Here is a 15,158-nt window from a genome sequence, read left to right as displayed (position 1 = left end):
AATAAAGCAGCATTTATATCTACCAGTCTTCATTAATCCATGAGACTTATGTGCACCTAGAATAGTGGAAATGACATCACATGGACAAGGAAAAGCAAAATAAGCACATGCTTCTTTTAAGTTTGCTGCAGTTAGTAATGACAAAAACGAAAACGACAAATTATTTTATTATTTTGTACGAACAAAAGATGCAACATTTATGCACGTTTATGAGCACACATGTTAGTCCCCCCATGTGTAAAATTTAATCTAGGTTGTATTAACACGATACATTACAAATTATTAATATTATTATTCATGTTATGGAAATGTGACTTTGCGAGTTTAAACAAAATTTTGTTTTCTATCTCGCTCCATCAACTCCCTCATCTGGTGATTAACAAATCACCACACCAACACCCAAAATTTTGGTAATTTAGATTTCCGAGAAATTGATTCAAATTCATTTGTATCAGTAATCCTAAAAATCTGTTTCTGCATAATCTTTGGAATTAGCATAACGCTCTCTATGTAACTCCTGTAATTCAATCTCCCTTTCTTCTTCTTTTCTAAGTTTATAGATTCTTTTCTTTTCTTTCAACTGCTTCTTTCTCTTATGCAACAAACAACCTATTTTTGTCAAAATAAAAATGAATACTATTATAATCAAAGGTGCCAAAATCTTACCAAGAATTGAACTACCAATATCATGAAACCAATTTTTAATAGCTTGGAATCTTTTTGAAAGTTTCCCTGTAAAATCATCTTCTTCTAAAGGAATTATTTCAGAATGCATGTGTGTAATGTTTTTAATGTACATCTCAATATTCTTACTTTCATCAGGTATATATGTGCAACAATGTTGTACATGTAAAATGCCACAGACTCCTCCCTCTTTTGCTAGGAGTATGTCTAAAGCAAGACGATCTTGAATCACCATAGATCTGATTGCAACTACTTCGACATTAACTAATTGAAATCCATCAGCTGTGTCTGTTGACAATCTGTCAACAATTGTGGACAATTTTCTAATTCTCCCTGCATTTAGGGTTATACCAACAAAAGGTATTACAGCTTGAAAAATATCTCCCAGAACTTCTGTAAAAGTTTCTCTTTTGACTCTATTTACATAATTATGAATTTTGAACAATCCTTCTGAATCTCTATCAACATGAAACACTTTAGGAAAAACAATTCCCACATAACAAGTTCCATACCAATGGTCTGGAAGGTTGTAGTAGGCTTTGTCACCACAAACAAAATAAATCCTGGGGAAGATTGGATCTTTTCCACCTTTGAATCCCCAACCTCCCAAAATCTGATAAGTATCTTCACAGTTACTCGCACCTACAAAATAATTATCAAAAAGTGTATTATCTCTTCTAATGCAAAGCTTTCCACTAACTGGTTTATCTATGTGAATTGCAACATTTTCAAGCATTTTGCCATTTAATTTCTCATCCTCTTTTTGCCAGAATTTTGACTTCACATTCGCAATCTGTCTTCATGAGTTTCTCTTCTCCAAGGTGGAGTTTTAGTAGTTCTTTTGATTCCACTAGCTTCTCTTTGTAACTGATACATCTCATCTTCCCACTCAACTAAAGCTTCGAATTGAGTTGGTCTCGGTTTTGGAATAAGAGCGTTCATTTTCTCTCGTAAATTTCTCAAGACTTTTACATTAAATGAACCATCATCAGGCCAAGTTAAAATACCGTCGTTCTTAGTATAACGTTTCCAGCTATCAAACCATAAAACAGTATGATATCCATATTCACCTTACATGTACGCTGCAGGTGTTTTATACTTATGAAGTAATTTACCACCTCGCGTTTCGATTTTCTTGTCGGGTGAAAATAAATTTTTAAGTTTCTGAAATAATGTTGGCTTTTTCTCGACATGTTTAAAATGATAACTCATTTTTAAAAGTTAAATTTAATTCGTAAAATCGTTCGTAAAATATTTCCGGGATGTTCCGCAAAGCAACCAATCCGTGCGCGAAACACACCAACAAGCCAATGACAGTTGAGCTACGTCAGTTTCCTGCTCAACGAATAAAAATGGAGTTTTTCTGAAGGACCAATCAGCTTACAGGTCGTCAGAGACTCAAGAGCCAATCAGAGTATAGCTTGTGACGTAGGTCACCCAATCCTAGCGCGGCTCTGTGACGTATACAGCAGCTGCGGTTTCTCGCTTCTCACTCCTAGCGCTTACCCCTCCTTCACAAGATCTTTTCACAGCGCCATTTTAAGGACACTTTTCAGTGTAAATTAATTCTTTAACAATGACAATAAGGACTCATCTGTTCGTTTCACTATTTAGGATAGTTTACATACATTCAAGTATCCACACTTCGGAATAGTCGGCGCTATTCACACTAAGGATAATTTTCAATCGTCGGTAGAGTAACTCTTACCCCACCCTTCTAACACGTAAAATTATGAACTCGTTTTCCTCTGAACGCACTGCGAAGTGACAGTTCTAAGAGTTCCACTTGAACATAAATTACAAATCAAATTCGCACTTTCACACGGAAAATTCCCTAATTTCAAACACACATGAAATCCGTACAGGACTCTCACCTGTTTATAGAAATCATGCACCGTTAGCAAAATAACGACGTTATCCGTACAGGACTCTAACCTGTTTATAGATATAAAACATGTACCCCTACAGGACTCTAACCTGTTTATAGATAATCATGCACCGACGCTACTCTGCCCTTCACTCAAGCTCGGATATAACTAATACTCTTATCACAGTGAGTTTTATGGAAGGCGCTTTGTCCCTATTCTCATGCTGCTCTAATTTCTTAGAAAACCCTCACTTTACAAGATTCACACCTAGCCCTAACACTGTGCTGCTCGGCGACAACACTATGGTACACGGCGGTACCTCTTGTGATACTCGACGATATCACTGCAAACAGAACAGATGACTTGCGTGACTAATTTCTCGCCACACAATCTATACCGGTATAGCTTACGGATAGCACGAAAAACAAACTCAACATGTGTTAAAACATCGATCCTATTTCTATACCATAACGCTTTAGTAACCCTTAGCAACCAACATATTACCTTGGTTACCCTTAGCAACCATCAATTTCTGCTACCAGAGAATTGATCCAGCGGCCTATAGAAAATATATCATAAACAACGCTACCCAACTTCATAACCTATAAACGAAATTCTACACTAACTTATGGACCCATTTATAAACATGACATATTTTGGGCCTACTGAATCAGGTGGTCAGATTAAATCTATATACATATTATTTACAAACTATATACAATTTATACATCTGCGGAAGGAATATTATCATTAGAATAAATCCTAACCATTTAAACGACCACCATTGGCGATGGGATCTAGCTAATAGTAACCTGCACTTCTGAATAATCAAGACCAGCTTGTTTGTCAAAAGTAAGATTTTATTTACTAAATTATGGTATTTCAAAATGTAAATTTATTATTGTAATTTTATTAGCATTAAAGTAAGCATGTTTGAAAAGCTTCATGAGAAAAACACAATTTAGTAAGAAATTCAAAGTTTAAGTAAGAATTTAGCAGTTTAGCATTTCTAAAACCTAAGTCCCTAGCTAAGCTAAATAAATGGAAAATAAAGTAAAGTTCTTTGAGGATTCTTACGTGTTCCACGCAAAGTTCAGCAGCACTTCACCCTCATCGGAAAGTCAGAAAGCAGCAGCCAGCCCATCCCTAAGGGCATGACTTTTTATACCTTTCTATGCTAACTAAACTAAGTGAAGGAAAGTTTTCAAAGATCCTCGAAGTCCCATTGGCTGAGAGTGACAAGTGACATGTCACCCATTTTTCAAAAGTTCCATTAGGTCACGTTTCTTAAAGACCATTGTCCTTTTCCGAATGCAACCAGGAGCTTCCTTGGTTTGCAACATTTGTAAATCAATATTCTCACAGTGTTCATTTCGTTTCCGCGGGTGCCAAGTTAGAGCTGACAAAATTGTCCTTTATCACATATTCGACCTTGGCCACGTCCGACAGAATGATGACAACACATCAGTTTTTGCTTTGTGAATGCAGCTTTGACGAACACTTTTTTCAGAATGGGCTTCTCGTGACTTGTGCAGAAGTAAAATTCAGCTATAGTAAACTCGAGCAAACTAGGCCCAAAAGCAGGCAACTTATGCTTTCTAGTAATAAACAAAAACAAGAAAAGTATTAATGTAAGAAATAATGTTGATTCTGTATCCACCCTAGGTTTACTAATTAATTAACCCTCCCGATTAGTCTAATGTTACCTAGCAAAATGCAAACAAATAAAGCAGCATTTATATCTACCAGTCTTCATTAATCCATGAGACTTATGTGCACCTAGAATAGTGGAAATGACATCACATGGACAAGGAAAAGCAAAATAAGCACATGCTTCTTTTAAGTTTGCTGCAGTTAGTAATGACAAAAACGAAAACGACAAATTATTTTATTATTTTGTACGAACAAAAGATGCAACATTTATGCACGTTTATGAGCACACATGTTAGTCCCCCCATGTGTAAAATTTTATCTAGGTTGTATTAACACGATACATTACAAATTATTAATATTATTATTCATGTTATGGAAATGTGACTTTGCGAGTTTAAACAAAATTTTGTTTTCTATCTCGCTCCATCAACACCATCATACACTCATTAAGAACCTCCTGAAAGTCTTTGTGCTTGACCCAGGGAGGAGTTCAACGAACTGTTGGAGACTCCCACAAGGAGCTGTCATATCGGCCCAAGAGAGCAGTCAAGCTTGCTGCCTTCATGGAAGTGGCTCCTGTGCTGCAGACATTCCTCCCCGCTGAATCAAGTCTGTGGCTTTCTTAGTCCGGTGGAACAGTAGAAGATGGATCCGTAGAGTGCTGTTTCTTAGCCGCCACCACCATTACCGAATCCGGAGGAGGATTGGTTTGAAGGAATGCAGGATCCGAGTCCGGGGGCCTGTACTTCTTTTGAAGTCTCGATGGAGCCAACTTCACAGAGGCAGCCGTCAGAAACAGTTCCATAGCCGGTTCCTCCAAACCGGGCACTAAAGGAAGCAGAGGGCAAGAGAGTTGCTTCCGTTGTAGTGTCTCGAAGATGACAGAGGTGGATGGGGCAGGCACAGCCAGTGCGATCCCTAGTTTCACCGCTCCCCTTAACAGCACATCTTGAAACATACCAATGTCATCGACTGGTGAAACCCTCGTAGGTGGACATATCTTTCACCACTAGAGGAGTCTGTGTCTATAGTGTACCTGGACCATGACCTCTTGCAGCGGTGACGATGTCGAGATCGGGTAGAAGATCTGTGCCGGTTGCGAGAGCGATGCCCCATCCAGGAACGAGATCTCGGCCTTCTGGGCACAGCCGGAATCACCAGCACAGACGGCTGGGGAGGTGGTGGTGGCGGAAGCAGAGCCAGAGGAGGAGGTGGAGGCGGCGGAGAAAGTGGAGGAGGACTAGGAATTGGAGGAGGAGGAAGTGACAGACAAGGAGCCACAGGCTGGTCTGTTTCCAGAGACCTAGATGGTGAATAGGTCCTGGAGTATTTCGAGTCCGAGGTACAAATCACTCTCCTCCTCTTGCGGGCAGGCCTCGAAGAGGGTGCGCTGGAGGCAGTATCCCCCGATGGCGAACACCGGTGCCGCCGGGACCTAGAACCCTCAGATGTGGAAATCCTAACCACAGAGGGTGACAGGCTTCTCGATGACGACCTCCTTCTCGACGTCGACTTCTTTCTCAATGTCGACTTGCTCCTTGATGGCATGGATTTCCTTTTTGACGGCGACCTGCACATCGACGTTTACGGCAAGCGGTGGTGTCGCCTCGACGGTGAGCGCCAATGTCTCCGGGTCCCAGATTGACGACAATGATGTGTCGACGTCGTCTGTGTTGTCCTCGATGTCAACCTCGTCCAAGGTCTCGACGTCCTTCCCCTCGACGCTGCTCGTCGGCATTGTTTAGACCTAGAACCCCAGGTTGACGGGGAGCATATCGTCGTCATACCTTTTGACGTCGACATGGTTGCCGTCGACGTCGACCGGTGCCGTTTCTGGACCTTCTTGTGACTGGGGAGCCCCCCAGAGGCCAATGCATTGCTAGAGTAAGATGAAAGTCCCTCCATGCTCAGAGGTCCCACCTACATCCTAATGTCTTTTCTGCTCCAGGCCTTGAAGATCTTCTCCCTGTCACGCAGAGTCCTCCTGGGGAATGACGTGCAGATGACACAGGAGTCAGGAACATGAGATGATGGAAGATAGAGTATGCAAACCCTGTGAAAGTCTGACTTGGCCTTCTTCCTGCCACACTCAGGGCACTTCTCAAATAAAGCTGGCATTGTGACAAGAAAGAAGTTGCTTCGCTACCCAAAAAGGACAGCAAATGGAAGATAAAGGCCCCAGATGTCGAATGAAACACTAAAACTATCAAAAAACCTCCACAAATTGAAGAAATATCAATAAAGGTAGAGCTCAATGCTCCAGGGTCCTGCTAGCAGGAGCCAAAAAAAAGAACTGAAAGTAACTATCCTTTGGCTGTGCATCATGGGATACCAGAGGTGTCTAGAGGTATCCTTAAAGGCACAGTATCCCTTTTCCACACACATAATGACAGCCTATGGGGCTGGTCTGTCCAACCCTTCCGTCCCATCATGACAAAGGATTTTTGTGAAGGGGAGTTTCTCTATTTGTGAAACTTAGCAAATGTATACATTTCAATATTATTTGGATATCCTTTTTCACTTCAGGATGAAGTGCTGGCCAGTGTAGCCTTGTAATTTCAGACAATGTAAGGTTAAAGATGCTAGCAAGGGACTCTGTTTCAAACTAACGACTTTCAGTATGAGAATCTATATTATAATAATTACAAGCAAAGCATTTCATGTCAATTGATCAGTAAATTCACAGAGATGGACACATGGAAAAATATTCTTTAGTAAAATTTGTCTTTATATAATTTGTAAATTTAAAGGGTACATATCAACAGGAATTGTTGATCGCAATGCTAAACAAATGAACACGGACTTTGTCGAATCAGCCTATACTTCATTTGTAAAAAAAAGTCCAATCCTAAATTCAGTTATTCGATGACATCTATTCTGCCACAATAAAATAATCACCAATGTATATTAATCATAAACAGGGAAAAGGACTGTATAGTTGACGTTTCGGTCTTGACTTAAATTAATCCTTCAGACCATCTTCAGGACAGAGAAATGTGCAAACGGTAGTGACCCCTAAAAACATAGTTTAATAAATTATATATATGTCATTGTAGTCAATACAGATTTAACCAGATTTCACAAAACAAATTTCAAAAAGTTCCATGTGTCTATAGATGCCTCCCATCTCTGAGGCAAAACAACTATCTTGTTGTCAATAATTCATAAATATCCGTGTCAAATTATATACATTTACAGTCATCAATTCAATTGTATATTTTAAAGCAACTTACTTCACAGTGTGATCCTAATCTGCTCATGTATGTATCCACCAATGGTTGAATGAATCACATTGGAGTTTTATGTTATCCATCTAGAAGTAAAAATCATGTATGCAATTAGAGCGCTGTTTTATTTCATTGTTTAATGAGGCATCGCTGCTCAAAATAACGAAAGAATTACCTCCTTTCAATTATGGATTATCATTCTTCAGAGATCGGCCGTCCTTTAATCCTTAACTTTAGGTCAAAATGGTGCTTGAGATCTAGGGATAAGTAGTATCATTCTGATTATTACTTACATTCCTATCTCATTGAATGCCAAGCATTGATATTCATTAAGGTGTAGCAATGTCCACCATAAATGCAATGGCTCTATATTTAACTGTATTTGGAAATTTCGGGCTCATATTTAAATTGCCTATATAGTACTTTAAAGCCTTTCATCCCACATCAAAAATATTGACTGTATCTCGTGAGGAGCATAGTATAATTCAATCTCTCATGTGCCTAGAACGCTATTTTGTATTTCATTATTAAAAAACATATAGTTTCCAAACAGTTTTAGAGCGTATCGCGGTCCGAAAACTCGCGTATAAATGTAATACTGTATTTGTAATCCTCATGATTCAGGAACCGATCCCTCATGGTTCAGAGACCGAAAGACTGGCTTTCGTGCTATCGGTAAATAGACTCAGATCAATGACAAGCAGTGTCTGCCGAAATAAGGTGCTATCATAGAGAGTCTGTCATTTGTGTAATGCCAAGGATGCTTTAAAAAAAAAAAGAATAAAATATAGTTTCCTACAATTTTGAAGCCTATCGCCGTCAGAAAGCTTGCGTATCAATTTAGTACAGTGAATGTCATCCTCACGATTCAGAAACCGACCCCTCATGATTCAAAAACCGAGAGACTAGCTTCCGTGCTGTTAATAAATAGACTAAGATCAGTGACAAAAATGGGGCACTATCATAAAGAGTCTGTCGTTTATATAATGCCAAGCGTACTAAATTCACTTGTTTAGGGAATTGAAACGGAAAGATGTGCAAATGCAGCGAGTCTGTCGTTTTTGTCTGATATCTAGCGTATTCGAGTTACTCACCTGAAAAGTTCAATCCGGCGTAGCGTATCGGAGCTTCCGTATGACACTTCCATGATAGCCTCGATATGGTGCGGTAGCGCGTTTGGATAGTTAAATCATGTGACCCGGAACTAAAATGATCTCCGAGAGTCTCGCAAAGAGTCGGCCATCTTAAACATCCCAGTTCTTATAGGATGTTTCGATATTACCATAGGGTTTTTGTGATCGTCATTATGGCTCATGATAAAAATATCAAAATGAAGAAATCTTAAATATGATATTCTAAATTGGGTGTCTATATATCACCTGGTTAAATGAATGCACCGTTCTATAAGGACAAATTCTGCTGCGTAGAATTAGGTCAAGCAATTTTAGAATGTTAAAATCACAGCATTACGTCATCTTGGTTGTGGTTTTGTATTGTCATGATACCAACTACACTCGAGCGTTAGTGGAACATGTAAATATTCTTGTAAGTTTATGGTGATTCATGTACAACTGCTGTTTTAGATGAATGCATATATATCAAACCATCAACTGTTTTAATTATCTTTGATCAAATCCTATGTATTGTATTTGAGATAACCACTACTGAATTTTTCTGGTTAAATCAATTAATTGTATGGCATGTAGTTTATCTTCAACGGTTGACTGTCGCTTCTATATACCATCTGCGCTCACAATCCAAGAGGTCTGTAATTGTATCAAAACATGTAAAAAAAAATCCAGTACTTGTATAGCGCACAAATCACCCCCGAAGGGGTCTCAAAGCGCTTGGGGCCGTTGGGAAGATTAAGCGAGCTATTGCCCAGAGTTGCATGGTGCTAGGTAGACGCCTGCCGCCAGAGCCAGGGATCAAACCGCGACCCCCAGCGTCCAGTGTCAGTCGCCCTGGCCATGGCGCCACACCTCTTCCCTGTACATAACATATCGAACAGTACATGTGATAAAGCTCATAGATTAGAAATCAATCTAAGAGAAGCATTGACTTGATGACAATTTTACACTGAGCTTCATTGTCTAGAACCCAAATTGTACAATGAAGATGTTACACCACAATGTTCATAGACAAACTGATATAAGCAAGTATACAACATATCATAATTCAGTTAGTATCTTCTTCCATAACAAATTATCATTTGTAAGAAAAAAAAGACAAAGCGTTACACAATGGTAGTTCTAATAAATGATATTGATTATATAGAAGATATAGATTAAAATGTACCTTTGGGATATTATATCACAATGTTGAAAGTTGAAAAGATACAAGCTGATATACAACATTTTACAATTCGACATTTATCCACACTCCTTATAAACTTTCCTTTGCAGTAGTTGTGATAGATCTACGTCATAAAAGCTAAAGTATGCCATTCAGTCGTTGAGTTAAGGCCCCGTTTAATGCTGTCAGCCTTATATATCCAGCAGTTCTCTTTCAATGTGAGGATTTTGTTCACATTGTTTTGTCTGATAGTGGGCTTAACTACCTCTGTGACCCACCAGGTCAGCCTGATGAAATTGTTCTACCAGGGGGCATTTTCAGTATTGCAGCGGATCCTTGACTCGTGTTGCAGGATCCGTTTTTTCACCATTTTGGTTGTTTTGCCAATATATGGTAACCCACAAGGTCAGACTATACAGTAAACCACGTTTGTGGTATTACAATTAGAAAAGTGTTTGGTTGTTATGATCATTCCATTAAGTTCAAAGAATGTTTTGGTAGTTGTGGAGGCACAGGCAGTGCAATGATTACAACTATAATGCCCTGTCACAGGTGCTAATTGTCTCATGTTATCAACTACGTTGGTCTCCACTGTATTATAGGCATTTACTAGATGGTCTTTGAAGTTGGAGCCACGTTTAACTGCAAACATGGGTTTTTCTACCAGTTCTGGTAGTGATGAAAGTAAAGGCCAATGCTTATTTATTGTTTTCTTGATCTGATTGGTGGCCGTACCAAAAGTTGTTACACATACCAACCGTGGTTGGTTCATTTTCTGTTTGTCTTCCAGTAGCGCTTCCCTGTTATTGTACCATGCCCTTTTTAATGATCTTTTCAACAGTTTATTGGGATAGCCCTTTTCATGTAATTTGATTTTCAATGTCCTTGCCTCATGGAAATAATCAAGTTTACGAGTACAATTTCTCCGTAAACGGAGAAACTGCCCGAAGGGTAGGCTATCCTTAAATGATTGCGGGTGGTCACTGCTGTATTCTTGTAGGGTGTTTTTAGCTGGTGGCTTGGTAAACAGAGTAGTAAAAAGTGTGTTATCCTCCCCTGCTTTGAATGTGATATCTAAGAAGTTCATCTCTTTGTTACTACTGTCAAGTGTAAATTTCAAATGAGCGTTCTGGGTGTTAAGCCATTCATGGACATCTAATAGCAGCTGGTTACTTCCCTTCCAAATTAGGAAAACATCATCTATATACCACAGCCAACAAGAGATGTTGGCAGCAAAAGGATTTAATGCCTCATAGATGTGTTTATGTTCGAAATTGGACACATAGATGTTTGCTATATTGGGGGCATAAACGGCCCCCATTGCTACTCCTTTCAGTTGTTGGTAGAATGTTTTCTCGAACAGAAAAAAGTTTTCACATAAAGGGATCTTTATACAGTCTACTATGTATTCAGTAGGTACATTATGTGGTCTCGTCCTGGTGTCTAATAAATCAGTTATAATCATTAGACCCTCATCTTGTGGAATGTTTGTGTAGAGACTCTCTATATCCATGGATTCTAGGAGCTCACACATTGGGTCAAAGTCATGATTTTCTAAAACTCTGATGAATGCAGTAGTGTCTCTTATGTAAGTCTGAGACTCAATCACAAATGGCCTGATGAAAAATTCAGAATATTGTGCCAGGAGTTTGAGTATTGAATTACACCCAGGCACAATGGGCCTGCCCAGTGGGGCCTGTGTGTTTTTATGCACTTTTGGCAAAATATATATGGCCGGTACTGTCGGTGATTTGTTGACAAGAAAGGCTGATTCGTTTTCACTTAACCAGCCTCCTTCTAGGCCTCTTTGGCTCAGTATTGAAATGTGTGTTTGTATGCGGCCTGTGGGATTGCCAGATAGTTGTTTATAATGGGATTCTACCGTTAGTAATTTCAACATCTCCTTTCTATAGGCTTCGAGATCCCACAAGAATCCCTCCACCTTTGTCAGCTGGTTTTTTGATGCTATTTGAAAGAGATTGAAGATTTTTTAGGGCCCGTTGTTCAGCTTTAGTCTGGTTATTTTTGAAGAAATCATTCTTTTTGAAGATGTTTTCAGTTTTTTATAATCGCAGCATTCTCAAAAGTTTAAATTTCGTTAGCCACCAAATTATTTGGAGGAAAACATGTAGATGGATGGCGTAGACCAGTAGTGTTCTTTTCAATATTTGGTGGTTTGTTTGAAAATACATTTTTGAGTCTTATCATAAGAAAGAACTTGTACAGCTCTAATTAAGTTTGAAATTCCTCCTTTCTATTCGTTGGAACAAAAGATAGTCCAGCTGTCAAGACTGTTGTTTCTGCTTCTGTTAGTTGAAGTTTAGATAATATTGATTGCGAGTCTGCCGCTGTCCTGGCATGTATTGATTGCGGAACCATCCTCTTTTTGCACCCCGGGATCTCCAAGGTGGACCCGAAACTCTCCTGTCCTGGCCTAAAAAAGACTGCCTTGAAGTAGAGGGTTGTTGATCATAGGTTTGTCTATATGGACCTGATGGTGTTTGTTCACTATCGGTGTCAGAACCAGTATCTGAAAATGTTGTCCTTTTGGTTTGAGCTCGTTAATTTCAGGCTCCAATATTTATCTTTGATTTTCTCTTGAGTGTCTATGCAGGACTGCAGAAGAGGACAACTTAAGAGACTATTTTGATTGCTCCTGGGTCCGCGCACATGGGCGGGACTATTCACAGTTTATGACTATACACAGAGATCCCCTACTACAGAACTCCTCTGTTCATATAGTGGTGGGATGGGGTCAAGTCCTGCTTCGCTTTCAGATGCTTGCAGGAATGGCATCTGAAGTGGGTCCATACCCTCACTTGGAGACAGGCTTCTGCAAGGCCTGTGACATCTTCCTGTGTCCTGGTGACATGAAGCTCTGCAGTCCTGGATCTCCTTCGGTGCATGAGGGCGCACTCATCGCACGACTTAGCATCATGTCTCGAAACCAAGTATCTTAAGACTCAGCTGTGATCGAAATCTATTTTCTGCAGTCACGTCATGGTTTGAAGCATGTTGTTTTAAGAGGGAACAATGTTTCCCTTGCACTCTAAATTTCAATTGGATGCTGTCACATGACTGATGGAAAGGAGAGCAGAGATCTGGATATGAATTTAGGATAGACAGGAATGAACGTTGGTACACAGGAGTGATGCTAATCTGAAGCATTGTCCCCTTACTTTTGGAGATGAATGAAGTCTACGCAGAGAAGCACACCTAGTGATGCAGGGGAAACCTACCTTAAAAAGTTTTCAGATCCAGCCTGGCGTTCAAGTTAAGAATCTGCAGTTAGAAACATCATTCAAAAATACCATTAAAGAGAAGCAGTCTCCATGCATACACTCTCCTACCATAGGGAAGATGTGTCTTCATTTGTTAAATGACAGTACACATTTGCATATGGGTTTCCAAATAACATATCTGCTGCATACGTGTTTGTTACATCTTCTGGTGTTGTCATTATTTTGTGCATTCCTTGAATAACATCCAATTTTGCCTACATGTTATAGGCCAAAGTTTTGTGGAAATAATTATCAATTACATTGATGTTAATCAGGTTACATATATTTGGTGTAGGAAATAAAGTGCTCAGTCCTCAGACTCAAAATACACCTTAATGGCTAGCTAACAAAAAATAAAATAAAAATAAAAAAATTCATTATTTTTTCAGAAGTGCTGGTCCACTGTTAGCTAAAAAAAATTTATTGAACCGCAGGATAAAATGCTGCTTTCCATTTCCTAAAGTCATACTTACAGAACCTCTCTAAAACTACTGAACGGTACCCTCCTGTTTTTCAGATACAGTGAAATGTCTAAAATGTCCTGATGACCAGTGGTCCAATGAGAGGCGTGATCAATGCATCAAAAAAATTATCGAGTTTCTGAGCTATGAAGAGCCGCTGGGTATGACCCTCATTGCCTCAGCTGCTGTCCTGGTCTTTCTGACTGCATATGTCTTGTTTTTCTTCATTAAATACAGAGACAGCCCCATTGTGAAAGCCAACAACCGTGGGCTCAGCTACCTGTTTCTCATCACCCTCATGGCCTCCTTCCTTTGTGCCTTCATAATGGTCGGCCGTCCCAGGAGGCTCACCTGTATGCTACAGCAGACAGTCTTTGGAGTCATTTTTTCCCTGAATGTCTCCATAGTTTTGGCAAAAACGCTTATTGTGGTCATGGCATTCAAGGCAACACATCCCAACAGTAGAGCAAAGAGATGGCTGGGCTCCAAGACACCAAAATGCGTCATTTCTCTTTGCTGTCTAATACAAGTTCTTATCTGTGTGGTTTGGTTACTGAGGTCTCCACCTTTTCCAGAACTGAACACAATGTCTTATAATGAGAAAATCGTCTTGCAATGTAATGAAGGAGAGGCCATCTTCTTCTACTGCATGCTTGGATACATGGGCCTCCTTGCCACAGTCAGCTTTGTAGTTGCCTTTCTGTCAAGGAATCTGCCTGGAAGCTTCAACGAGGCCAAGCTGATCACCTTCAGTATGCTGGTGTTTGTCAGTGTGTGGATCTCCTTCATCCCTGCGTACCTGAGCACACGGGGGAAGTACATGGTGGCCGTGGAGGTGTTTGCCATCCTGTGCTCCAGTGCAGGGCTGCTGGGCTGCATGTTTTTTCCCAAGTGCTATATTATTCTGCTGAGACCTGAGAAAAACACCAAAGAACATCTAGTAGGCAAATCACATTTTAATCATATAAATAGAGAATAAGATGCACAACAAATATTGTACCTTGCAAGACAGCAGGCTATTGAACCCCCTATCTCTCTACAGTGTGAAGTGTCATGGCTTTTGCCCTTTCAGCATAATCTCGCCTGTTAGTCCTGAACTAAGAAGTGAATAGACATGTAGTTTTGGTTATTAATGCCACTTTGGTGTAATAAATGATTGGCAAAGGGAGCTGCAAGCTTCATTATTACCTTTTCCTGTTGCTCACCTCAGTTCACAAAGCAGACACAGTAGGTCAAGTTCCCCTGCCCTGTGGACAGAAATGCTGGATTTTTAGTATGAAAGTCTCTATTTTCTTTTTCTCAAATCAATTTTGGGCGCTGCTTCCCATTCTGAGTAAACTATAGTAAGTGTACAATGTACTTTTAGCTTTCCAAAAACAAGATAAAACAAGCATTTGCAACGTCAACAGCTTTGACATCGGAAAGCCGTTGCAATGGCTAATTTTTATTACTTTCAATTGTAAGCATATGGTGCACAAATAAGAAATACCATGTCACAAAATATCTGTCTATACTGTTCCTTGCACAAGTTAAATCCTAGGTCGCCCTGTCCTAAATTTAAACATATCAAATACAGCCCAATGGCAATCAGGTGGTATTTCCAAATCTCATGTGTATGGTCACAAAATGCCAGTGTTGCTCACCTTTAAAAGAAGCATTCATCCTAACTTCCTTTTAAAATGCTCTGCC

At 39.7% G+C, this 15,158-nt stretch overlaps 1 protein-coding gene across 1 annotated transcript in view; it reads left to right on the top strand.

Moving 5' to 3' along the window:
• LOC144774090 (extracellular calcium-sensing receptor-like) overlaps window positions 1–14,448 on the top strand; it is a 183,150-nt gene extending 168,702 nt beyond the window's left edge. The window contains exon 6 of the mRNA XM_078659116.1: window positions 13,526–14,448. Coding sequence (XP_078515242.1) covers window positions 13,526–14,448 — 923 coding nt within the window. The remainder of the gene's footprint in view (window positions 1–13,525) is intronic.
• Window positions 14,449–15,158: the final 710 nt, after the last annotated feature.

The sequence above is a fragment of the Lissotriton helveticus genome, chromosome 8 (genome assembly GCF_964261635.1).
Source record: "Lissotriton helveticus chromosome 8, aLisHel1.1, whole genome shotgun sequence".
NCBI lineage: Eukaryota > Metazoa > Chordata > Amphibia > Caudata > Salamandridae > Lissotriton > Lissotriton helveticus.
Note: the sequence above shows the minus strand (reverse complement) of the source record. Positions and strands in the feature narration are given on the sequence as shown.